This window comes from Meleagris gallopavo, chromosome 1 (assembly GCF_000146605.3).
Source record: "Meleagris gallopavo isolate NT-WF06-2002-E0010 breed Aviagen turkey brand Nicholas breeding stock chromosome 1, Turkey_5.1, whole genome shotgun sequence".
Lineage (NCBI taxonomy): Eukaryota > Metazoa > Chordata > Aves > Galliformes > Phasianidae > Meleagris > Meleagris gallopavo.
Genome location: NC_015011.2, coordinates 64,517,442 through 64,544,504, shown reverse-complemented (window position 1 = coordinate 64,544,504; position 27,063 = coordinate 64,517,442). Strand labels below are relative to the sequence as shown.

Below are 27,063 nucleotides of genomic sequence, written 5' to 3'. Positions count from 1 at the left end.
AGAATCACACTATATCTGTTTCCCTACTCCTTCTTTTCCATTTCTTCCTCCTACAGAGCTCATCAGTGTATGATGCTCAGGCTTCTCCCTTCCTCTCTGTGCTGTAGTGCCCAGCACTGCTCTCCGTACCAGAGGGAAAAATGGAGAGAAACAGAACTTGCCATTTTGCCCATTTGAGAAGTTTAACTAGCCTAGCCATAAAAGCATAATCTCAGAAACAGTCTTCTATAGAAAATAAGCAATTTTAGAAACATAAGTGCTAAGAGGCCTTTTCAAAGTGGTAGAGATTTTATCTTTTTAGGTCTAGTCACAAGTAATGTGGTTACAACTCAAATACAAGTATGTACATGCATATATATGCATAAATATACACACAAGAAAAAATATTTATTCAGTGACTGAAATCTGAGGTTTTGGTCATAATAATTTGCAAATACTCTTCACTCAGAATATGGTTGCTCTCTGACATCATACTGTCCAACTGAATTTCATGACCTATGCAAAATAGCTTCGGCTCTAAAAATTCACATAGCTGAATATTCACTCCTTATGATATCAGACTGGCATTCAACATGGTGGAATACTGTCTTTATGAACCAACTGAATAGCTCATTCACTCACATAACTCATGCTTTGCACGCAGAGTTCTATTAACTGCAGTTGAGCTGCACAATTCTGATATCAATATTCTTGTAATCAACACAGACTATATATAGGAATCCTTACTGTTAGACAAATTGTGCTATTCCTCTAGTTTAGACATACTGAGCATATTCAGAAACCACAATGCTCAAGGACACAATCATGTCTATGTGAAAATAAATACCATGGTGAATATCACTGAAAACAGATGTTAATGCTGTCTGTATTAATAGAAATGGACGTTTCTAAACATTGTATAAAACAACTTGCCCAACTGTAAGGATGGGAAGAAAAGCATTCCAGATCGAGCACAAGAAAATTCATAAATAAATCATCACAGACAGCAGCATTGTAAATCAATCTAACATATTTAAATATTTTTGCACCTATTATTCTTCAAAATAGAGTATTACATAGTCAATGAAAATTAATTTCAAGTACAGATGAATGAATTCCATTGCTTCTTAAATAACCTAATGGAGAACCTCGTTCTCCACACAGGTCAATTCACAGAATTACATCCTAAAGGTCATATTGCCATGGGATCGTTAACACAGAGTTAGGTCAACTGAAACATTCTGCTCATTCTTGTTGAATAGCTATAATGGTTTCAGTTAAACACAAGTCTAAATATCAATCTCCTCAAATCAGGAGCATAGGTAAACTATTTTACTATTTTGAATTTTATATGACAGACTTTTGATTAGTGTGAATAGCAATCTAAATGAGCCTTGCAGAACAAGCCATGAAAGATGTTATGAAGTCCCCTCAGAATTATTTTAATTCACCCTCATCAAAAAGTATATAATTTCAGTAATCAATAATTATTTTCATTCATTTTTTTAGGTTGAAAAATATCTGTAAAGTAAAAGAAAATACTATTAGTTCTATTAAACAAATATGATTTCACTTTTCCACAAGAATATAGAAGACATAAATACTGAATAATTCTCATTTTAAGGAAAATGGCATGCTTTTTGGAAATTCTTAAAACCCATAGACAGTCATAAGAAAAATAGCCTGTTGTTTGTTTAAAAACCTACCCCTCTGTGAGAAGATATTCATCCCATGGAACCAGTCTTTGTATAGGAATAGGTCTTAGAAAGTCAACATCATCCTGAATAAACTGTTCATAAGGTGAACTCATTTTCAACATGCACACACAACCACCCCATCCTTGCTGAAAACTGCTTACTGAGGAAAAAAATATGCATTTGTTTCCTTCCTACATCTTAGCTGTAGAAAATAAATAAATAAATAAAATCAACACAACCTTTTCCAGCACTTATGGTTCAAACTCACAGAAGTAGTAGCACATACCTAATTCTGAGATTACCAACAGAACCTCATCTACTTCCATTCAACAAGAAAAACCACTCAGCTTTTCCCATAACTGTGATTTTTTTCCTCTCACCCCAATAGATCATGAAGCAACTGGCAAGACAATGTCAGCCAACTTGGAGCACAGCTGTTTTTCTTAAAGAACATGCTCTTTTCTCAGGAAAGAGAACACAGGCAGAGGAATTCTGGGTCTTGCTCTTGGTGCTGCTGCATAGCAGGCAGGTAGCACTGCTATGCCACCAGGCTGATAATACTGCAAAGATAAACTTTTAAATTATATATGCCTCAATCTCCGCATCAATTATTTATAAACTCTGTGATCCATTTCTTATTCTTTGTGTCTGCATGGAGGAAGGAAATAATGATGATGATGATATAAATGGTCCAACAATTCTAGGGGACCCAGTGACAAATTTCTGATAGGTCTTCCAGAATACATTCCTCATCAAACTACTCACATACAGATTTTAATATGATAAGGCAAAGAGCATAGGAAGCTAAAATCTCCTCCTGCCCCTCCTTTGCAAAAATAAAACTTTAGAGAACATCACACTCCTCTTGAGGCATGTTTGCAGTGACAGATTAATGAATTATCTATCTCCTAGTGAAGAAATAAACATGCAAAACTAATTGAATGTTCCAGTGTTTAAAACAATTGGAAAATGGAAAACAGCAACCAGAGGAGAAAAAGATCTCTTACTTTTGAAATCTCATTGGAAAATCTTGCAAATTATACATTAAAAATAAGTGTGCTTTTGATAGCTTTTATCTGCTTAAAACATAAGTACTTCTTCAATAGACTAAAATAATCCACTTTCTTCTGATGGACACTTAACAAGCACACCCACAAGCTCCACTGCAGAAACACTGTAGTTGTTTTTTCCCTTCTGTTGTTGAATTATACCCCAGATAGGTCAGGTTAACCCAGTGGTGCTAAACCTTTCAGTCTTTTTTTTTTACCTTGTAAAAGAGCACAAGTGTTTTGCTGTATAAAAGCTGGGCCCACCCATACACTTAAAATACAAGTCCAAGTGCCAGAGAGAATTCTGGCCTTCATTTTCCTTCTCTATCACCAGGCAAGCTCTCATGTTTTGCATTCCCAAGCACTGTGGATTCTCTGACAGCAACTATCCCAGTAAAGGAGCTCACCTGCCAAACAGGAAACTCAATTTCTAATAATTTATTTAACAGAAAAAATGGAAGATGTATACAAACACTTTCATTCTTATTTATGCATTTGGAAAATAGCTTGCTCTGTAACACATTCTCCCCTTTTGCCTCATTCCCTCTGTCAGACAATTCTCACATTCAACCCAAAACACAAAACATCAGGATCTCTAAATGCAAAAATCTTTTCCTTTTACCCTTTTGCTATTCATATAGCCTGTATGCCATTCATACAGATACTATGTGTGCATCCTGCTGTGATCATCACTCTGTCAACTCTACTGAAGAGTTGAATCCCTTTACAGGTAAGGCAATATTTGTATTTCCATTTACAAAGGTTTTGCAATCAAAAAAAAAAAGCAAATGTACAATCATACGCACATCCTTCTTATTTCTAATAAACACAGCTGGAAAATGGAAGTCTCCCTTTCTTTTGAAAGGGACTTGATTAAAAATGCAACACTTGTATTTTCTTATGTGCCCCTCTGCAAACGTCTGAAACAGATCACACTATAGTTTCACTGTCTCTGCAACAAAGACCATATGTGCCAAATGATTTTGGCTGCCCCAGATCCCCATGCATACACTGCTGTAGAAAATGTGGAATTTATCTAACACAAGCTGTATCTATCACTGGGACACCGAAGAATATTCCATGCTGTTCAGTACAAAATGTATCTCGGGCTCATATACTGCTCAATAAAAAAAGGAACATTTGAATCTCAAAGCCATCACAACCCAAATCAAATTTACCTAATACCTCATGGGTTCTTATTTTAATTTGCCAGACACATTAATTGGCAGCCACAGTGTAGCAGCATGTTTAATCTATTTTTACAGATGTTAAGATACAGAATATCTTTGACTTATAAATTAGTTTGGGACTCATGAATCTCTCCCTCTGCTTTATTCTGACAATTGTTATCAAATGAGGTATTCAGAAAAACTTTATCAAAACTTGGAGGTCATCTTCCAAGGGATATCCCTCAACTTGGAGACAATTCTCCCTGTCCCAGACCCATGGCTTACTTAATGTTCTGTGTAAGCAATAAAACTTATCTCAAAGGTTTTGCAGAGGCTTGCTTAGGATACTAAATCAATATGAGAGAAGTTTTTTGAATTACTTTTTGTTCCACAGCAGAGTACAGCAAATATGATACAAGGGGAAGGCACACTGATTTGGAAATCTTTCCTTATTTGCAAAATAACAAGGAGGAACTTGCAGCTTTCTGAAATTTGATGGAATCACATAATGATTAAGGCTGGAAGGGACCACTGGAAGTCATCTTGTCCATCTTTTTTTGTTCAGTGAGGGACAATCAGAGGCACTAGCCCAGGGGCATATCCAACAGCTTTTGAGCACCTTAAGTGAATGGCAGCTTATGCCAGAGTCCAGTCACCACCACAGTACAAACACTCTCCCTTATGTTCACACTTCCCTATATGTTCAGGTATCTCCTAAGTTTCAGTTTGGACCCGCTGTCTCTTGTCATCTCACTAGATACCACTGAAAAGAGCCTGGTTTCATTTTCTTCACATCTTTACATCATCACAAATCTCCACCCTCAAGGTTTCCCTTCTTCAGCCTGATGAGTCCCAGCTCTCCATCTTTCCTCAAGGTTTCAGTGTCCCTTAAGTACCTTCATCAGCCTTAGTTGGATTCTCTCCAGCAGTTCCATGTCCCTTGGACTGAGGAGGCCAGGTCTGAAGCCAGCACTCAAGATGTGGCACCAGTGCTGAGCAGATGAAAAGGTTCACATCTCTTTACCAATACTCCTCCTAACCACAGCTCAGGATACTATTAGCTTTCTTCACCAGGAGGACATGTTACTGGCTCATGGTTAACTGGTTATCTATCAGAACCCTCAGGTACTGATGAAAATTTCTCTTTTTATAAGCATTCAATCAATTTTTCCTCAAAATCTTTGGCTTGTTGAACATTTATATTTTGTCTATTACAAGTGCTCTATTTTCAGAACAGAAAAGCATTGGTTGGTTTTGTTTTTACACATACCATTGATTTTCTTATATCATGAAATAAGAATCATGCTTGAAATCATGTTTCTGCTCTGAATATCTGGACTATTAGCTCTGGAATTTGCTATTTTTGGTCATGCATCTTCAATTCATTACTTTAATAATCCTGTTTGAAAAGACCAGTAAAGCAAGACAAGAGGAATGCCAACACAAAGCAAAACATTTTGGGGCATTTTTTGGACCAAACAGTCAAAAAATACTTTTGAAGCCAAACTATATTTCTTGAGTTGATACATTAAGCTGTTAATTTCATTTTACTTCTTAATTATGGACGTATAATTTTTCATAATATCACATTTCCATAAAGGGGATGAAATAGAAGATACTCACATACAGTCTTACAAGTGTTTTAAAGTGGCTAATTCACCACTGCAACTGTATGCTTCCCACTTTTAACCTGGCCCTTATTTTCCATGACCCTACTCACTTGATAACTGCTAGCAGTGATCGTGATGGCTGCATCTGACTTAAGCAGTTAACCATCTGTGGCAGTCATGATGGATACGACTGATCATGATGGCTGCATCCAGCTCAATGTGGAATCATGGAAAGCATTACAGAATAATACTCAAGAGCTAATTTGAGCAATGTATCCGCAGTGCTGGTCAATGTCCGAATCAAGTCAAATTTGGAAGAATGTCCAACTGATGCCAAAATTGGAGGAAGCTACCATCTGCAATCAGTATGCAAATATAACTATGAATCAATCATCTTACCCCAAAAGAAGTGAGCAGCCCAAGAGCCCACTGAACACTGCTGCAAGACAGTAAGTTGCACGACAGGATATCTCCTTGAGTAGGGACACTTCTTAAGGTTACACCTGCTTCAGAGATCCCTTGACACCAAGAGATCCTCAGTACTGACTAATGGTTTGCTAAGCTTTGTTTATAAATTAGATTGACTGTGCACGTATAATTCTTTAGTCATAAACTATTGACCAGGTCTGAGACTAGGCTCATTACATTTTTAATTCAAGGAATTTAGTAAGTCAAGGCATCCACTCATGATTTAGTGGGAGCACTTCCTGGATGAAAATCTTCTTAAGTCACCCTTACAATTAATCTGTGTTAAATCACTGCTTTATATCAATAAATATATTGCTGCTTCTCTCTCATAAGTATAAATCTGTTCACAACAATCAGATTTAAAAAAATTAGTCTCTTGGATAATGTAGCTACTATCTAAGCAAGTTACTAGATGAGAGTTACTGGCAATCAAATTAATACCATGCTGGGGCCCCTCCATCTTGAATGCAGCTGCAGCCAATACCATGCCACTCCTTTGGGGCACTAGTTTTCTGTTTTGATCATTTTTATTTGGAGATGCTTTATGACTGAGTTTGTTCATAATGTGATTTTTTTTTTTCTTTAAGCATAAGGAAAAAAGCCTCTCATCTAGACTGTTTTCGGGGGTGGTCCTAAGGACTTGTATGTCAAATTGTACTCTTGGTTTAACATGGTCAGAATCACCAGACCTGCCCTGGTCATCCAGCTTATGTACTGTGTGTTGACATATTTACAGGTGAAATCGCTGCCCCACACCTGGCATCCTGTCACTCTTTTGTAACTGGATTTTACTGTTTTATTGTCTTGTCTCCTGGTTGAAAAACACATAGGGGAACAGCAGAAAAGTACAGAACCTTAAAGGTAGAAAAAAGCCAGATACTCACACAGTGAAGGAATCGGGGGGAGCTGAGACTCTCCTCAGGTCAGCAGACTGCACTTTATGGATACTATAGGCAGTGGGAAATGAGTGGCCAAGAGAAAGGCAGCACACAGTATGGACAGACAAGGAAAAAAGCAGGGGAGAGGGGGGAGAGAGAGAAAGAGAGAGAGAGAGAAAGAGAGAAAAAAAGATTGGGAAGAAAGTGGAAGAGAAGAAAGAGAGACATACAACATTTAAACAGAAACAAAAGGAATGCGTCAACATGAAAGTTGAATGAAAATACATGCAGAGCTCCAAGGTCACACTAAGAAGCCAAGAGCAACAGAAGACATGCAAATGGAGAACAATATTTCTACATGACACTTCAAAGCTTTCTAAAAACAAGAGCGAGGAGGACAAATGACAAGCTAGGTAAACAGCTATACAAAGACTGGGAGCCCCAGGATATGTGTTCCACAGGCACTGAAAAATTCAAGGCAGCAGACTTTGGAAGCAGGTTCAGAAATGCAAACAAACATCAAAGCCAAGATCTGAATAAATGCAATTGTCTCCAAATAAAGTCAAAATCTGAATGGATAGAATTGTCTGCAAAGTTTGGTCAAACTTCAGTTAATTTTAAGAAAGAAAAATACCCTTACTAGAGATTTTGTATCCACAATGAAAAATTGCTGTCTCCTTCCCTCTTTCATGTACTATAGGGAAACATGTATTTTTTATAGTCTCCCAAGACCAACTCTTAGTATTTTTATTTAAATAATCCCTTTGTTTCCTTCAAGTGAATGCAACATTTTTTTATCTATAAACTCTTCCCTCTTCTTTTTTTTGTATCACGAAGACCGTTTCTTCCATTCTTCCTGAACTCAAACTAAAAGCCATCTTTTGGGGTTTGTACAGCGATCATTAACTAAAACCTACTGAGTGGTATGTTGAATTGTAGTTTCTAATCAGAAAATTACTCCTGGAAAATCATGCCACAGTTTCACTTTTAATTCCAGAAATATTTTGCTTTTATACCACAGGACTACATTCTTGGCTTGGTCAAGTTCTCATGTTCTCTCTTTCACATATTAACCATGATCAAAAAAAGGAGATTCAAGAATTGGAATTTAGCTGCCAAATCTTTAAAGAGAAGGAAATTAGGAATATAATTTACGAAGTGAAGGAGGGGAAGAAGTGAGAGGGTAGGGAAGGAAAAGGGAAAGGGGAAGGGTCTGCTAATGTCACTGCAGAAAAATTTGCTTTCACTGGTACATTTTGCAGCCAATGGGGAGAAACAACCAAATAAATCTGCCTTTTTTTCCACAGTCCAACTATCTGCCTTGTTTCAATCCACAACTAAATGTCAACAGTATCACCTCATTCTTAATATTCCTTGGACTTTGAAAATTGCTTCTGGATTGAAACACTTTACTGGTTTGTTACTTATCTCTATTGTAGACGTAATGCACTGTAGGATGAGGAAGAGATTATGCCTGCCTTTTAACAATTTCCATTAGAAACAAACTAGAAGAAGCATTCTTACTGTATTATTCTTAATATACTGAGAAAATCACTATTTCTTTATAGGTGATTCAACAATTAAAGAAAAAATTAGTTAACTAAATACATTTGCCAGTGGTTTCCTCAGTTCAGACAAAGTTTGGCACAGCATGTTGACTTGTTCCCTGATAGCTTACTACAGGAAAGTGATGCTCCTTCAATTCAAGTAACTCCACAGTAAAAGATCTTTTCCTTAATTTGATTCCATGGTCAATGTTTCATTTAATTATTTTAAAAGACTAAGAACTTCTACCTTTTCTAAAGTGCCGTTCAACTTTCCCCTACACCTTGAGAAAGGCAAATTAAGACATAAAAAACCCTCAGCAGGAAGGAATTTCAACCTTGAAGTTTTGTGTAGAAACATAAGGCAATCTCTGTGCAATTATAAGGTACTAAAAACACAATAATGGGAAAAGAGAGAGGAAAAAAAAAACAGGTCAAACAAACAAGCTCTAACTCATTTTTTCCCCATATACAAGTGTCCTCTCTAGAATTATCTACATGTTTTGAAGGAGAACGACTACAATCAGGAAGATGGGCAACTCTGACAGTCAGAAAAGAATCATTTTTCTAAAGCCTTCGAGCTCACAAGTGACAGAAGTTTGGAGTTTCTGTTGCCTCTCATCTGCACTAAATATGGATTCTTCAATTTGAAATACCATTATTCCCCAGAAATTAAAAGGCACCCACAAAGCAATCAACAAGCTCAATACCCTTTCTAAATCCTCTCTCTTCAAAACTCCCAGAACAAATAAGAATAGGATAAGAAAGCAGAAACACAGTGTAAAATTTCTAAAAAATAAAATAGTTTTCCACTTCTTACATTGGATTAGATAAAATTTCAAAGAACATTCCCACTGTTCTCCTATCAACACATCAAGGCTGGCAATAACAGCAGTTCTGAATTACTGTGACAGAAGATAATTTTAAAAGCACTTTTCTTGCAAGTTGCTCAGGAACAGTTCTCCAACAATTGCAGAGATAGCACCAGACCTACTCACCAACCTCAAACATCTAACATTCAGATGACAATCTTAAGAAGAAATGTATGTATATATATATATAGTGCATATATATATACATATATATATTTAAAATATAAGAATTTCTGGAAGATTTCAATGGACTGAGAGTAAAGAAGTGTAGATACACCTTTAATTAAAACCTTTCTCTTGTGAAATACTACAAATCTGCATCATACTGAATTAACTTCATAAAATATTAAATGCCTCCTGGAGTTTAACCTTTATCATTCCATTTACTTTTTGTCACAATAGAATATTCAACTCCTCTCTCATTCCCTTTTGACACTTGTTAGAAATGCACATTCACACATATATAGATACATACACATTATTTCCAACCCATGAGGTTGAACTATAGTAGTTACCAGATCATCTGTATTTTTCTAAAACACAGATGTGCAACATATCTTGATCAAATAAGAAGACTCAGATAGCATCAAAGCACATCACAGCATGTTCAAATGAGGTTAAACCAGAAAGAATATCGTCTTCACTACTGACATCATTATGACTCTGCATTTCTCTACTACGGTTCAAATTTGAATATCAAAAACCAAGCGTAGCGATGCTGCTTATAAAATCAAATTAGCAGGTCAAAATATCAGGAATTTTCTTTTAAAAAGCAAAATATAAACATTTGCATTAGCTCCCATCAGCACAGGAAGAGATACCTCAGGTTTGTTCTCTACCGAATTCCAGATTTCAGAAATGAAGGAGCTGAGGTGGCTGAATGAAATCAGGCGTCACTGCATACAGGCAATATCCTGCTAGTCTTCACTACTCAAGAGCAATGAGTATGCCTAATGCATTTTCCTGACAAACAGCAATTGTACATTACAGATATGTGCCTCTACTGAAGCTTAAAGCATTAGTCTCTGAAAGAGAACACCATGTGCTAAACTGAATAGGCAGATGGTGAAAGTTACCAAGGAGGTTTTGATTACATGAACAGATCGACAAACAGAAGATGACATGACACTTTAAAGGGCTGAAGACAAAGGTTGAAGAGAAGCAATACCTTTCACTGCATGACAAAGACTGAAAACGCAAACAATCTTTAAAATACCTGAAGAGCTGTGTGCCTGAGACCTTGCTGACTTTTCCAACTATATTAGTCTAATGCAAGACATTACCTCTCTTCAAAAACACTGCTTCACTTATTTCCTGTCACCATAACAGCTAGAACAGCAAAATCCCCAAACTCAGCTCCCCAGAAAAGTGAAATCTTCACTGCATGGATGCTTGAATGAATTATGATAACTTGATAACTTCAAGCTTTTAGGCCAGTATCTGTCTGTGTAGCAGATAGATTGTTTTGCATCACTTGAATACTTGGAAACAGCAAAGGCACTTACTATGTTTCGTCTTAGCAAAAATAAAGACCTTCTACATGAGGATTACAGCTCAACAAAAATAACCTGAATTATTTTATTTCATGAGCATTTTCTTAGATTAAAATTAAAATGTTGCTTGATACTTAAAAATAAGGCTTAACTATGAAAAAGAAAGTTATTTCTGTGTTGTTTTCCTTGCATGTTCCCCATTTCCTGTTATTTTTGCTTTTCTCTGTTCATCCTTTCCACTACTTGTACTAGCTCCATCTTATGCTATGAATTTTCCTTCTCTGACTATATTCCCCTATCTTTTCTCTAATCACTGTTTCTCTAATCCACCAATCCAATCTTCAGTAATGCAATCTCCTTCCACTGAGCACAGAAACTAGAGGAAGAATTATAGTTTCAGCTAATTCCAACTGCGCTTTCTAATTTGGGTTTCTGTACTGGAGAATGATTCCCTACAAAGTACAAATATCCCCTTCCATGCCTCCAGACTCCTCTCCTTTAGGAGTCCAAGGCAGCGTGTTCCCACAGTTGAAACTACAAGATGTCCTGAGTAGTTCTTGGTTTGGCAGTTTATTAGAGTCTTCGATGGAGACTAAAAATCAGGCTGATAAAGTTCAGAAAAAAAATCATAAGAACTTTAAGGGCTAATACCATATATGAGCAGAGCCAACATAAGCCAAGAGGCACAACACTGAGCCTTCACATACCTCTCTAAATAAATAACTAAAAGATACAAGCCTTCCTAAAAAGCAAGGCAGCAGGGAATCCAGAAGGTAAAAGAACAAAAGAAAGCCAGGAAATTAATTACAGTACAGTAGGAAGAAAGTTCAGGATATGTGAATTCTTTTTTTTTTTTTTTTTTTAATGCACTGCAAGTTCAATACATGCAAATTCCATGACTGACTCAGACAGGCCTCCTGGCATTAGGACATGCATGCATCCAACTCACTCATTCAACAAAGGCATGGATGTTCTCCTCTTGCTCTTCTGCACCATGTTGGCTTGGTTCCTTAGGGAGATCCGAATGAGTGAGGGAGCCAACCGACAAGGTTCACCATCCACTTGCATGGGGATAGACTTGTACGTTAAAAGCGTCACCTCACGGCACTGATGCAACCTCTCTCCATGACCACCCACTTGGAGAGCAGCCTTGGGGGAAAAAAAAAGTTAAAAGGGAAGGAGAAATACATCTCAAAACAGACATTTCAGACAATTTAAAAAATAAGAAATGCCAACAATGAGTATTAGTCAGCATCACGTGTGTAAGGCATTCACATCAAGGACAGTGGATGTACTTTCATTCAAAAATTGAAAAGCAGGACTTAACGTTTCACAAAGAAAACTGGTAGGCAACAAGCAGATGAAATAGGACACTTACCTGATCATATGCATCATGTCTCATCAATTTCTATATGTCAAGTATATTTTACACACAAACACAAAATATGTATATACACACATGCTCTAATGCCTGTGTTTCTTCTTAAAGGTTTCGATACATTTTGTTGGTTTGTTTTACACTAACTATAATGCAATTTTTTTTCGCCTTTTAAATATCAACCCTAATAACACATTCTGAGAGACAGAAAGGTGATTACCCCTTCCTGAACAGAATATAGTCCTTAATGTGAATTACAGAAATCTAAAATCTCTAATTATGAGAGTTTACATAGCAATTCAACATCAAGACCAGACAGGCTGAAAAGAGCAAGAAGATTTTTGTTAAAAACAGTTAAATACTACGTTCAAGAATTCATTCCAAAGAAATATGACAAGGAGAGCATGGTCAGATTCTTCAAGTTTTAAGCAGACATGTTTGGGCAGTAATGTATTTTTATTAATTAGCAATGTAGGAATGTGACTATTAGCTACAATATGCAAAAAAAAAATCTCAGGGAACAGTTGAAATAATAGTGAAGACCTTAATCTTGCTCCTTGCATCTCAAACTACTGGAAAAAAATGATAATATGACTAATAATACTTATAAATTAATGCTCTTTCTTGGTCTCTGAGACCAAGCGCATCTGAGAGCTGTAAAGAGCAAGTCAAAACTACAATACATGTTCAAGGGTTACATCCACAGCATCACAATGGATGTTTATATATAGATACTCAGTTTTGAACTAAGCTTCCTCTAGAGAGAAACAGCAGCTCAAAGGGCCCTAATTCTTAAAAAAATCAAACCTAACATCTTCAGGAGGTGAAGTAGCAGAAGTTCCTTCCACAAGATCTATAATGCTAATAGAATTTTTCCTACCTGTGGGTAATACCCTAGTTCATTAGATCAATCAAAAGAGGGGCCATAAAAGAATCTATACTCTGAACCACTTCCAAAGAAATAACTGCTGATTCAGATGGCCTTTTACTGTCTTTATTTTTCCAAATATATCTTTAAGGAAACAAACACCATTCTCAGGAGTATTAAATGAATGCAATAGATCACACAACAAATAAAGTACCAGGTTAGTGAAAATAGGCTTATTAATATTAGCTTTAACCTAGTCCACACAAAAGAGAGCAAAAATGGCTTAACAGTAGGAACTTCAGCATAGAATCATATGATCACTGAGGTTGGAAAAGACCTCCAAGATCATCCACTCCAAATGTCCATCTATCACCAATATTTCCTACCATGTCCCTCAGTGCAACATTTAAATGTTTTCTGAACACCTCCAGGGACATTGACTACCACTGCTCTGGCAGCCCATTCCAGTGCCTGATTGCTCTCTCAGGGAGGAAGTATTTCCTAATACTGACGTATTTTTTTTAATCCCAAATGAAAAAGAAAAAAATAATGGTTTTAGAACAGAATTACAGGTAGTCAAGTAGAGCCATTTAAGTGGTTAAGAATCACTTTTGCCCAGTTTCACTACACAGATATTGCCTCCAAAGAATGTTAAGTCCCCATCCCCCAAAATGTAAGTAGGCTACAGGTCACTTCTACAGCCTGATGATCTACACGGTTACAATATATTTCCTTCAAGTTTTGTATCTCTCTGTTGTTCCAAGACAGCTGAAAATACACTCAGTGAATGACTGCATGCTATTCAGAGAAGTACTCCTTCTCTAACCTTTAATAGCAAAAAATTTTCAAAGTATTTTGAAATAAAAAAAATTTCTTTCACTTGTCAAAACAGCTAAGTTTTAAGAGAAGAAATATATGCTATGGAAAATAATTTCATATAATCTTTGATATATGCTTCCAGTAGTGAATATTATATAAAAAAAACTGAACTTTAATATCACTAATTGAAATATACAAAAGCTAAAAAGCAATAGCATTAATTATTTGACCATAGAATATTCCCACAATAATAACATGTCTTCATACTGTTTGATCGACTGTCATAACCTTGCTGTTTAACTTGAGAGCATTTTAAAGCATTACTAGTTATGGGTGAATTTGTAATACTTTGCAAAGATCATATTGTTATTATTAAATATCACTTCTTTATTTAAAAACTACAGTTTGTCCCTTCATTTAAAACCTAACAGCAGAGCATATTTTGGCTTCAGCTGAATACACAGTTATGTTGTTCTTACATTTATGTGGACAAATTTCACCAAGTCTGGTCACAACCTCAGGCAAGGTAGCACTTGCAGTATACTCACCAGTGAGGCCATGGTAAACCCAATGACTTCAATGTAGCCATCATCATGGCGCTGAGGTTCAAAGTCTCTGTGATCTCCAGGGTTTCCCCAGGGCATTGTGCCAGCACAATACCTACAGAAAATTTGGAAAGCAAGCTTTGAGAAAGTAATTTTCCCTGATGGGTCCTGACTATTAGCTTGACTTTTGGCCTGTTCTGATCTCCTCCAATAGAAACCCAAACAAATGTTTCAGGATTCAGTTGAAGGACAATTAATAGTTATATTGGCAAGAACTGAAGAAAGGGGGAAACTGGTCCCTAATTTCTAAGCTGGTACATCACTCACAAGTTTATTCATCATTGTTTTTGGCAGGTTCCTCTACAAGCAAGGAAATGGGAGAAATACCAAACAGGCAACAGAGCAGCAGCAATTTTTTCTCCCTGCTTGGTCTACTCTGCAGATCAGCTGTTGAGCTTCCCTGGCACCTGCAATTTGCCTGCGTGGAAGTTGCTTATCCCCTCTGCTAGGAAGGTAAAGGGCTGCAGAAGCAGCCTCAGATCTCCATTTCCTCTCTCCCTGCTGACTCATAAGCTCTGATGGTATAAAAATTGCAAAAGGTTACATAGCTTGAGAAGGCAGGGAGAAATGAACAAGAACAGATGCAGCTGTTGTGTCTACCTTTCCTACCATTCAAGGATGGATGTAAAAGCGATCTAAAGAGTAAAAGAAGAAGGGAGACACAAAATAGAAGCTTGCAGTGAAGGCAATGCTGGACTTCCATGTGTTTGGGATTGCATGTGGAGCAAAAAGGTAGGCTGTCTAATGCAGTAGACTCCAAAGCAGGGTGCAGAAGACAATCCATTGTGGTGTAGGAAGAAAATATATTCCATACTATTAATAAAATTATATTTTAAATAGTGCTTATTTCATCTTTGTCACGTCCTCTTTTAACTTCTATTTGTGCCTGTTTTATAATGTGTATAATCTACTAGTACACTGATACACAAATATATAAATAAATACCCATTTTCATGCTAAAAATTTTTCTAAATTACCAATAGGAGCACACAGTCAAAAGATTTTGAGGACCACTGGTCTAGAGAGCAGGAGGAAGACAATTTTTAAAAATACAGACATATTTCTATTTGGAACATCTTCTACCATATTGAAAAAAAAAGCATTTCTTTCAACAGGCTTTATGTTATTTTCTTGAAAAATATTGATATTTTTGTTTCTCACACTGTTTCTAGTAAAGCAGAAGACGAGGCAGCTGTGCCTGGTTTGCAGGTTAGGTGCACAACATTTGGAAGCAGGTTTGTTAAAACAAAATTTTCTACTAGCTCTGCATCACTGGATACCCTTTTCAAAGGAAAATTTTGCTGCACCCCGGGCTCTGATCCTTTTTCGTGCTGCTAATTAGCAGTATCATAAGCAGCTAGCTCTCAGGAAGGCAGCACACTAGCAGTACACTTCCTGCACATCCACCCAACCTAGAACAACTTGCAGGTGTTGGTTTTTTTTTTTTACTATTAGTAGTGGTAATATTACTTTCTATTTTCTCCAAGTATCTGTCTTGAGCTTACCTGGGAATGTTTAAAAACACTATACACTGGAACTTCAGCTCCTGGATCTTTGGAGTCAGGTCTGTACCATCACACTACAAAGCCAAAGTGACAGAGCACAGAGAAATTGCTGAATGGAGCCACAGACAAGAGAAGTGTTGCTGCTTTGTAACAGCTTTCCCAAGATTTTCCTTGGAATGTGTTGCAAATGTCATGCTCAAAACTGAAAAGTAACAGAGCCATTAAACTCTCACCTTGCTCTCTCTGCCTTTCCCCACCTCTTTTCACAATACTAAAACACAATTTCCTATACTTACCACAACTTTAACGTGCTTGGATAAGTCTCTCGAGCTTCTTTGCAAGAAGTCTGAAAAGGCTGCCTGCAACAGAAATGAGAACAGGAATGGTCATCATTGCCTCCACTCTTTCTAAATTTCTTATCTCACCAGAGAGCTCATTACCTAGTGCTATCCTTTTGTTAAACTTATTCTTTCCTGCTTTCAGAAAATATGACTTATGTATATATATCTAATATTTTTAAAGTTATGCTTCTCCTTTTGAGAGGTTATGTCCTTTGGTACCCAATGGTATAAATGCAAATTCTTGCTCACATTCATTGCTATGTGTCATGTGCCATGAAGGCACACGGGCATGCTGGATGTCATCCTCTGGTAAGCCATACAGTATGCTATGTATTATCAAATTAGTGTGTCTACTTAAACTGAACTTTAAAATAAAGTAGTGTACACATCTCTCCTGAATAAAAAAGCATATTATTTTATTTTGCATAATCACATATGAAAGTATGGAAATAAGTCACTCCAAATAGCTGATCACTGACCTCTACTACCCATGACCCATACATCCAAGACAACTCCTCAAAGCCAAAAAGATGCAGGCTAATACTTGGAGAATTTCTCTAGGAAACTCAGTACCAGTGTGCTGCCCAAACACTGGAAAAACTGGAACTCTTTGCCAAGAGTCTTGTGAGCCAGAAGTAGGGGGAGAAAAACACGATCAGTGCTGTGTCTAAAGAAGCACTGTAAGACAATTGGCACTCTCAAACAGGCATATGTGTGTCACTGCCAGAAAGAGGACGCATGAATTTTAAATTGCAACAGGCAAAATGAATCGGCATTAGCCCCTCGTGTGAGACAGTGAGAGAGAGAGAACAGATACAGTAAAACATCCAAGCAACTAATATCATTCTGTACAATGAATCATGTGAACTCACCCCTGCATAAAACATTTTATTTCTAAATCGGCTGTTGAATTTCTCTGGATTTGCTTCTGTGAAAGGATACAAAGGAAAAACATGAGCACCCAAATAAACTGAGTAGATTCCACTTGTACCTTCAGATTCGTTCCTAACACTATAGAGGTTTTATACACATCACTCAGTAAAAATATGAACATTAACACTTTTTTTTTTAGGTTCCTGCATCTGTGCCATTATCTGCTATCAGATTTCAAGCACTGATATTCAATTCTTCCCCTTTCCTGTATAATTAAAGGAGATGGAAATATGAGCAAAAAAGTAATAATACAATCAGTTTATTTACCATAATTCAGACGATTTTTCTCCATATCATTTGTGAGGCTTCCATGTCCACCAACATAAATCATATTTCTTTAAGAATTATTAGAAACTCAGAAAACATTAGTTCTGCTTCAAAGTGTACGTTAAGATGTTAGTAAATTATGAGATGAAAAAAATCCTGATGCATCACAAAATGGAAATCTAGAAGGTACGCTGGAATTGACATCTCTACCCAAATATCCATGCAGTAAACTATAAGAGGTTATTTTAAAATCTATTTAGAGAGATGCTTCATTTTGATTAGACTCAAAGTGACAGAGAATTTTAATAGTCCAGTAGTAAGGCCCATGCAACATTTAATTATTCTCCTCATTAAAATAAATGCTTGTTGGTTTATTTTTCTTATCTTGAACATTTCTGGTTTCCACTGCCAACTGTTAAATCTTATTATATTGCTCTGTCCATTAGATTTAAAGGACCTCAACCATCAGATATCTTCTCCCTGAGTAAATACTTACAGGTGGAGATTAAATCACCTCTTAATATTCTCTCCAATAACCTAAATGGAGTTCCTTTGATCACCCAGCATAAAGCATGTTTCTCAGAATACAAATCATTTTTGTGCCTCCTTGGGGACTGCAGTCCTAGTCTGCAGCATCCAGAGATTTAAGAAACGGTCCTTCTGATACTATATTCATTGATAGTATAGTGAATCACCTATTCTTGCTCAGTGATTCTCTAGCAAAATCATCCAAGTGCTGGCCTAGTTCTTCTAGCCAAAGCATCACACTGTTGTAAACACTTCCAAATTACTTCTTCTCAAACAACCACTTGAAACAATTCATCTAGTTTTAAGTCACTACATCTCATAATATAATGCTCTACTTCAAAAGAATGAGCTACTTCATTTTCTGTGTGATTGTTTACCCACCTTTTTTTATGTCCCTTTTGTTGTGCTGCGTGGGTGAGCCTAGCGTACATTCAGGGTCACCTTTTCTTAATACTATTAATTTAACTGCTAAGTAAACCTCATCTTTTATTCACTTACTGAGCTGACAGCTCTTCACAGGAAGTCTCAGAACCCCATGCTACAAAGTGGGTGAGTCCTGAAGGCTCAAATAAGTGCCCATGGTTCACGTTCAGTGACATGGAAACCCTTGATGGCAAAAGTCACCAGGGTGCTGGCTCCCACACAGATCTTGTGACAAACACTGACCTGAACGAAAGCCCCAGTTTGGAATCAGCTAAGCAAGAAGGAGCCTTTCTGTGATCAGGGACTTAGCAGTCTTTCAAGATACCTCCTACATCTGGCATGACAGATGAGCAGGTGTGGGGAGGAAACACTCTTTCTACTCTGTGGAATAGAGCTCAAATTTGAGTAGAATGCAATTTTGATTGTAGAAGTAAATCACTGACTGCATATCCAAGGCTCACTCCATCCTCAACCTTCTCAAGCTCAAGTCAACAAGTGACAAGTAAAGTGCATATTCCCTGCTCTACCAGAGCATAAACATTATGAAGGGGGAAACTGTGACCTCTAGAAAGATTTTCTACCAAGAAAGCTTCCTGAAGGAGAGCTAAATGCACCGGGCTTGGAGCCAGCCCTCAAGGCTCAATCTCATTTGTCATAAGAAAAGTGCAGAGGTTGCCAGGGAAAAGGCCACATTCACATAGAGGTCCCTCTGAGACACTGCAATTACTGTTTAGTTAAAATATAACAATTGAGCAATTTCCACAGCATAAATGGCCTGATACAGGGAGAATTCAAATCAATCTAATTTATTTTGGATTCATTTCTTGGGGGTCTAAAAAAATACTTCTGGGTTTTTTTCAGTGTTAGGGAAAGAGAGTGTTCACTGGCTGTTTTTTGTTATTTTTTTTTTTTTAATTAAGAACAAAATTGTGTGATTTTTATAGCCCCACATAAACTACATATAACTAGTTCTCTTACTGGGTCAGGTGCAATGGTCATGCTAGTGCTACAGGTTTTGCTCAAATCTTCTAGAGTTTATCTGGATTTTTATCAATTGTAGAAGATACCATAATCTGTTCTGCTTTGCTTAATTCCACACGAAACACAATAAAACCCATGCATCAGCAAGAAAAATATAAGCTTTTCTCTCCTAAAACATTGAAAAGTGACTTTGTATCTTTTAGCATTTGAGTTGATAAGAAACACCAACAGAATGACTTGTAAGAGCAGACATTTGTACTACAAAAAGCTCTCCTAGCCACACACACCCACTCAAAGACAGACAGCTTGTACTGCCAAGTATTTTTTCACCCATGTAAATTTTTAAAACACCGGCATCTATGGAATAATATTCATTCTTTATAGGGTACCATAACTTCATTATTAAGTAATGCCTCCATTAAGTGAGAAAGTAGCCAAGCATTTCATCTATACAGTATATTCACAGTCACATTAGCAATGCATGGCAATATACATTCATAAAAAAATAAATGCATACAGCTGTCATCATTTCACTTCTGCACCCTTTTGCGGCCCCTCATTATTCTTGAAGCTTGAAGCAGTCTTAAACATTATAAAATATGCATTAGCTCATTCCATCATGCACTCTGCTCTTTATTTAATATGGCATTCAGGTGCTATCTTTTCATTTTGTGATGACACTTTGATAATATGAAAATGAAGATAAGGGAGGCTGCCATTCAGAAGAAAAGCATTCTTATGAAGCTGAAATGACCAAAAAGTGAACACAAGCAATTGGAGAAGGTCTGTTTACACAGGCATGCTTCCCTAAACCACACAAATCTTCACAGTTCACATCACTCCAAAGTCACACTTGGGTTGAGTGGTATAACTGCCATCAGCAAGGGGACAAGCAGGATGCTTCAACAGCTCAAACTGCTGACAGTTTGTGGACTTCATTAAAGCCTTTCATTTCCAAAGATACGTTCTGGGTCTGTACCAAGTCCAATGACATTATGTTATATTCATCCATAGGAAACAGCCGTTCTGTTTGAGAGCGCAGTTATCCTTCTGCAACTCTGCTTCTCTCACAGCCTCACAGATCTTCTCCTCCCTCCACTTTCACGCTGTTGGGAAAACTTGCACCTGAATTACATTTGTTCTTTCTGCTCTTGCACTGACACTTGTGTCAGTAAATCTCCTTTATGTTTGTACCAGGTTTCACTTCAGAAGGTCAGAAACTTTGAAAAGCTCCCATTTTAGCTCTTTTCTTCCAAAGGATTCCATTTCTTCTTGTATTTTCTTTTTCTTTTTGAAATTACCAAATCTCTTGGAAATTCACTATAAAACTGATACAACTGCTTTCTTCCTACTTGTGGGTTGTATGTTCTAGCAACATTCCTGAATTATAAGAATTCAGAAAAGGGCATTAAATCCAAATCTATTTCTAATTTGTAAAATAATTACCCAAGGCTAAGGAAGTAAAACACTCCTCTTACCTCTAGATTCGTGGAACTCCAGTGTAACATGTGCATCAAACCCAAGGCTGAAGTAATTATTGAAGACATTGAGTGGAAGCTATAATTGGATAATAGAAAGACATGTAAAAGCAGCACAGATTAAATATTCCATGGCACACCAGGAATTAGCTATTTTAAATTTGGCACCTCCTGAAAACCTTAAAAGAAAATGGGAAGTGTATGTAAGAAGTTGTTCTAAGAAGGCTAGTAATAGCTTGTGGAAGATGCTCCATACAAAAGCCAAAGAATGCAAACACATTTACTGAGCTTTATGATCATACAAGTATCTTTGCAAACACATTACAAGATTCCTCATTTACTTTCTCATTGAGATTTTCCAGAGCATTTCTCCACTTAACATGTCAATATATAGGTTTTCTTAATTGCTTGGCACTTCAAGCTCAGCATGATGAATAAAACTCAAGCTGTGTTTTTCTTGCTTAATATATAACCAGGAGCAATGCAAGTCCCAGACAAGAAGCCCTAATTTTATTGAGGATGCATGAGATAGCAAAGCACACATCTGGCCTCTTCATCATTATACTGGCCCAGCAGAGCTGTACAGAGCAAACAGTAGCATCCAATAAATAAGCTGGAAATTCTAACTGACAAGAGGAAATTGGTGCACAGAATTTTTTAGTATTTTTTTAAATGTCAGTGACAGATTCAACATCCCCAGCCCTATGACCTATCAATATATATGTGATCCCCTCACAAAGATTTTCCCAATCTTCAACTCTCAAGAGAGATGATCTCACTAATGGAGATGATATGGAGACTCACACATAAAGATGTTAAATCCAACAATATACTACTCTTAGCTGTAAAGAAGGGAACAGTTAGTATTTACCAGCAGAATCCTAAGTAATATTTAAATTATCTGTATGTTTCTAGATGTGTCTCAAATTTAGGAATGAATAGTGGTCACTGGGCTCCTTTTTCTGCCACCCTTGATTAAATGGAGGGAAAACAATGAGATGCCATGGATTTTTACCAGGATTTGGTTACTGAGACAAATGCTCAAAGTCTGAATTACAAACAACAAATAACATGGCCAATACATATTAAGGTTCACGTGCCCCTGGAGGCATTGAAGAATAATAGGAAAAGATGGAACAAGAAATTGAAAAGGTTTTAGAGCTTCAGCAATCACGCCTCTCGTGGAGTATCCCAAAAATGCTATATAATTATTTATATAATTATAATTAATTATACTATAGTCTCCCTAGGAAAAAAAAAGCTCTAACCTTACGTGACCCATCTTCCAGTTCATCCTGTGGCAAATCTGGGTTGCGCTCAACCTGGAGATTCCATCGGTCCAGCTGGACAATGGTTCCATCTTCTACATGACACAAGATCTTGGACACAGGCTCATCTGTGTAACCCTGGCAGCAGAATGAGTGTCACCAAAGTATCAGCCGTGGATAGCCAAAGAAAAGCAAATCATTCACCAATTAACTGGAAAACCTCCTTCCTTTCATGCAGATCTAAAACAGCAGATCAAATGTTCTTAGGAACATGTCAAACTATTGCTAGATTTTGATATAAGAAACAGTCAGATCAACTATTACTTAAGAACACAAGTTTTAGACAGGCATGGTAAGACTAAGAGAGGAATTCAAAGCATATTTGCCTTTCATTAAATAAATCCAGTGCTGTAGTCAAGGAAAACTACAGAGAAATAAAGTTCAAATAATGCTTAAGTTATAAGCCCACATATAACTCTCATTATTTGGCCCAAAATACCAGACAGATACAGCTATGCACTTTTTTATTACAACATTTACATTATTAATAATTCAAAACATGAAACTGGAAACTGAAATAAGCTGTTGTGTCCTTGTGAAGCAGACCTTGGGTAAAGCCCCATCAGCTATTTTAGCCAAAAAGAAGTTTCACGCTATTATATCACTAAATCAGAGCAGCAAGTTGAGAACCCACATGTAAGGGTAACCCCAGTCAGTGCTTACCCCACCCCAGTTGAGGGTGCGGGCAAGGTCATTCCCAGTGCCAAGTGGAAGGACAGCCACAGGAGGCTGGGGAGTGAGTTGCAGCTCATCTAGGATAGAGAGGATCCAGCCAACCTATAAAACCAGAAAAACGAGAAACTGTTGGTAAGGAAGATTAAAAGGGAAGGAATGGAGAAGAAAGGCATGTTTTTTGACTGAATTGCCATCACGGAAAAGAACAAGTCAAAAAATAAAGAAATAAATACATTGGAAAAAGAAAAAACAATATATACAAAAACTCTACAGCTGCCCCATCTGAGCTTTTTCCTCCCAGAGAACTGGAGAGTCTTCATGGAGATCCTGTATAAGGAGAAGGAATAGGACACAAATTCTGTCTATTGTTAATAGCACACCAAGATCCCAAAGAAAGGGAGCAGAAAAGTTTCTGCCTAAAAAACTGTTCTGAAAAAAATGCTGTGTTTAGTCAAAAATAATAATAATAATAAAAAAATAAAAATAGTGAAGAATAATACAGACAGCTTAAGATTAAAATGTTGAATTACCCTTATACTAAAGGGGAAAAGATGCAAGAGATGCTTTAGAAAAGCATGCCCTGAAACACAGAGTCCAGATCAAGTCAAGTAGAGACACATCCACAGGTCTTCCAATATCCAGAAGAGAGACTTTAGAGCTGAATTGTTATGTCCTGAGCAAAGCAGATATATATAATTATATATACAGGGCTGGAGTAAAAGAGTATAATACTAAGGGCTGAAGACTGTGCGTTGGAAAAATGAACATGGATCTTTTGCACCGAGAGCTGAATCTTCCTCTCTCTCTCATTCTCTCTCTACTCTAAACCACATAAATTTTTTTCAATTCAAAGTAATGTAAAATATTAGGAACAAATTAATGTAAAATATTTTACTCATATTAAAAAGCACTTTCCAACAGGAAAAGGAGTATTGCTGAAAATATTCTCAAAATTTATATGCCTGAAACTCTTGCTATAAGAAAATAGCACTATAAGATTATTTATCAACTTGAAAAAAAAAAAAAAACCATGAAAATGTCATGCATTTTGAATAATTTATTTTAGAAATACAAATATAGATTAGCATACAAATAAGAAAATAATGTCTATTTTTTTCTGATGTCAGTGTTCAAAGATTGTATCTTCACTAACATTATGAGTTTTTAAATAAGACATAAAACTGAATGACAGATTCCACCTGGACATGATTTTTCCACTCTCAACTAATACTTCTGTGATTTCAGATAGATTCTTAGCCCAAACTGAAATGAAATTGGAGCTTCAAGAAAACAAAACCTAGATATTTGATACTGCAGCTTGAATTTGAAGTACTGGAGAGGGGGGTGGTCTGATAGAGGATGAGAAAAAGCCAACAACCACCATATCTGATATTCTAGAATAAGTCTCTCCCCAGGTCTCTTCATGGAAAAATTAATTTTATATAAATATTATTTATTAAACAGTTACTTATCGTAACTCATTGTCCAGTTATTCAAGTTATCTCACATCACAGATCATTGTTTAATAGTGACATGAATAACTTAAAACTTTCATGAACTTGGATGTTACCAAAGGTATTTAAGTCTTTCATAGGTCTATGATACGACTAAATAAAGTCTTTAAGGGATTGTTAGAGATAAGTCATCATCTAATTTTTGAAATTTAGTCAGTCCTCTGGTATTGTGAACAGGAAGACAGAGAAAAGAGTCCTGATAACTCCCACGTGGCCATGACTCATTAAAGAGTCCTTTGTCTTTGCCATTGACTTAATCTATACATTTGTGCCTCAGCTTGCTACTGGGGCAGGTAGCCTTACAAATACCAACCAGTTTTGTAAATACTTTTAACTTCAAGTTTTAATCAAAACCTCAAATTGCTCATGTACATTTGCAAAACTGCTCTTTGAGGTCATGTCTAAACCTTATGGAGTCAAAGATTCTATTTCAGTAAAGGATGATAAAGACTGTCATTTCCCTGTAAAAAGAAGTTTCCTGACTGCTTTGAAAACAAAGTTTTCTACTTATACCCAGAAAAGTAACAGCAAACAGCAGTGATGGAAAAGTTGCAATAAGTTCTGACTCACCTCAATAATGCAAGATAACATCTGGTCTCATTGAATATTCACTAAGTCCATTTGAGTCAGATTTCTCATTTCTAGATGTAATGGCTTTGGGAATAGCTAGATATTAATTTGCTTCAAACTGAGCAGCAGCGAATGTAATAGTGAAGTGCTGCTCTTACCAATGAGAAGGTGCTGCCCCCTGTTGCTTTCACTGCTCAGCAAACAAAAAACAGAGGATGATAGGGCTCAATGTACTTGCACTTATTTCTATTTTAACATTTTTAGAATGAAGATCTTTCTCCTAGGAAAATATTGGCTTCCTCAGACAGAAGCTTCAAACATTTTCAGAAACAGATGGAAAACATATCTTTTCTGAAGCTCTATTTTTTGCTAACGTAATACGTCACGAGTTTCTCAAGGAGTGTTCTGAATTCCGTAAGAGTAATATTTTATTGCCCCAGGTACCAGCAAGATGGTAATAAAATCACGTTGTTTCTTCTGTCTTTCAGGGGAAAGCACTAGTATTAATGACCTCTACATCCAGTTTCAGAAATGCTCACAAAAACAGATAGGAGCTGAGAGTATGTTCAGCTCACTTAAAAAATAATAATAATAATTAAAAAAAAATAAAAGCCTCTTAGTGTGATGACTATGTACTTCTTTACATCCTGTCCAGCCACTGCACCTTGCAGCTACTATAGTTGCAAGTATTACCAAATGCATGTTTGGGAGACTGATCTTCATGGAGACTAAAGGTCAGTTTTGTAACTATGCTTCAGCACTCAGTGGTACAGGGTGAGAATTATAGCATTCTTAAGAACAGGCAAGAGCAAAGCAGTTGTAATTCCTTCATTACCACTCTTGGCCTCCAAGTCCCAAACTGTAGAGTCTGCCTCCATCTAAAGGTGTCCGAGTCTTCTGAAGATCTGACACTACTCCCTTTTCCAAGGACACACAGCAATTCAATTGCAAAGAAAATACTGAATCTGGAGATCAGCCACATCACAGGCAAGTAGCATGACCACTTCCTCACAGTGGATTTGTAAAGAGGGTGAGAAAACTAGAGGCATTTGACATTTGACTGTATTCAGGCATAGTGAAGACAATATCAGAGAGGAGTAGAAATTATCATTAAATTACCCCCAGACACTGATTTAACCTGCTAGACCCTCAGATCTGTGAAAATAGTAAGAGGAGGCTGACAATGGTTGTCTTTATTTTTTAAGCTATAATAAATATATGCATAAAGCAGATAGGATCTAGGACATTAGCACATAAGAATACGGTCCCATCAATAAGCAGGCCAATCCACATAGAAAAGAAAAAGATTTATTAAGCATAAGGTAGGTTATCAGGTTCTGCAGGCATCACAAAGTGGGAAACTTATGTAGTGAGCAATTTCAGCTCTTGGCAATGACCAGAGAGCTGCCAGGCACCAGTCACCTACCGTTCCATCCCCGCCACAGGCCAGGATCCGCAGGTTTGGCACTTTTCTGTACAGCTCCAGCCTAGCCAGGGGAGGGAAAAGCAAAAAATAATTTTGAAAAAGTCAATACAGCAATGAAAGTAGTTACTATGCATTTTTTCCAAGTGACAGTTTAACTATCATTTATTTCTCTCTAGAATATCCATTACTGATGATACAGGATGGAGGAGGACAATCTTAAAAATGAAATGGAGCTTTCCTTAACAGTTAGACAGCCCCTCTTGAGAAGTGTTTTGTCTGTTTAACACGGGAACACGTAATCTGAAAAGCCAGATTCTCATTCTTCCTCTGGAGATGACAGTCTTCTATTTTCCTCTTATCCTAAGGCAAACAAATGTAAACACTGAAGCTTTAAACCAAATGAAGTGTTTCTCATTAGTATTTGCTAAACCGCTGTTTCTGAAGTGTGTAGAGCACGACAGCTCCTTCAACTGATAATTGTATTTTTTTTAATACCACAGAAGGCAGTAACACCTAACAAAACTCTCTGGATATCTGATCTAAAATACAAACAGGAGAGCCAAAAAAATTCCTGTTCCATCAGTTGCATGAAAGAGAGGCATAATAAGACATCTCCCAGTGGAGGAGATACATTCACATACTGAGACCTAGCTTACCAAGGATCT

General features: G+C 36.9%; 1 protein-coding gene across 1 annotated transcript in view; it reads right to left on the bottom strand.

The window, feature by feature from the left end:
• DGKI (diacylglycerol kinase iota) overlaps positions 1–26,479 on the bottom strand; it is a gene marked incomplete at its 5' end in the record, with an annotated part of 65,708 nt that extends 39,229 nt beyond the window's left edge. The window contains 9 exons of the mRNA XM_019611633.1: positions 11,709–11,908; positions 14,373–14,484; positions 15,935–16,008; positions 16,231–16,293; positions 17,148–17,203; positions 20,886–20,964; positions 22,154–22,291; positions 22,877–22,990; positions 26,399–26,479. Coding sequence (XP_019467178.1) covers positions 11,709–11,908; positions 14,373–14,484; positions 15,935–16,008; positions 16,231–16,293; positions 17,148–17,203; positions 20,886–20,964; positions 22,154–22,291; positions 22,877–22,990; positions 26,399–26,479 — 917 coding nt within the window. The remainder of the gene's footprint in view (positions 1–11,708; positions 11,909–14,372; positions 14,485–15,934; positions 16,009–16,230; positions 16,294–17,147; positions 17,204–20,885; positions 20,965–22,153; positions 22,292–22,876; positions 22,991–26,398) is intronic.
• Between the last annotated feature and the right edge of the window lie 584 nt (positions 26,480–27,063).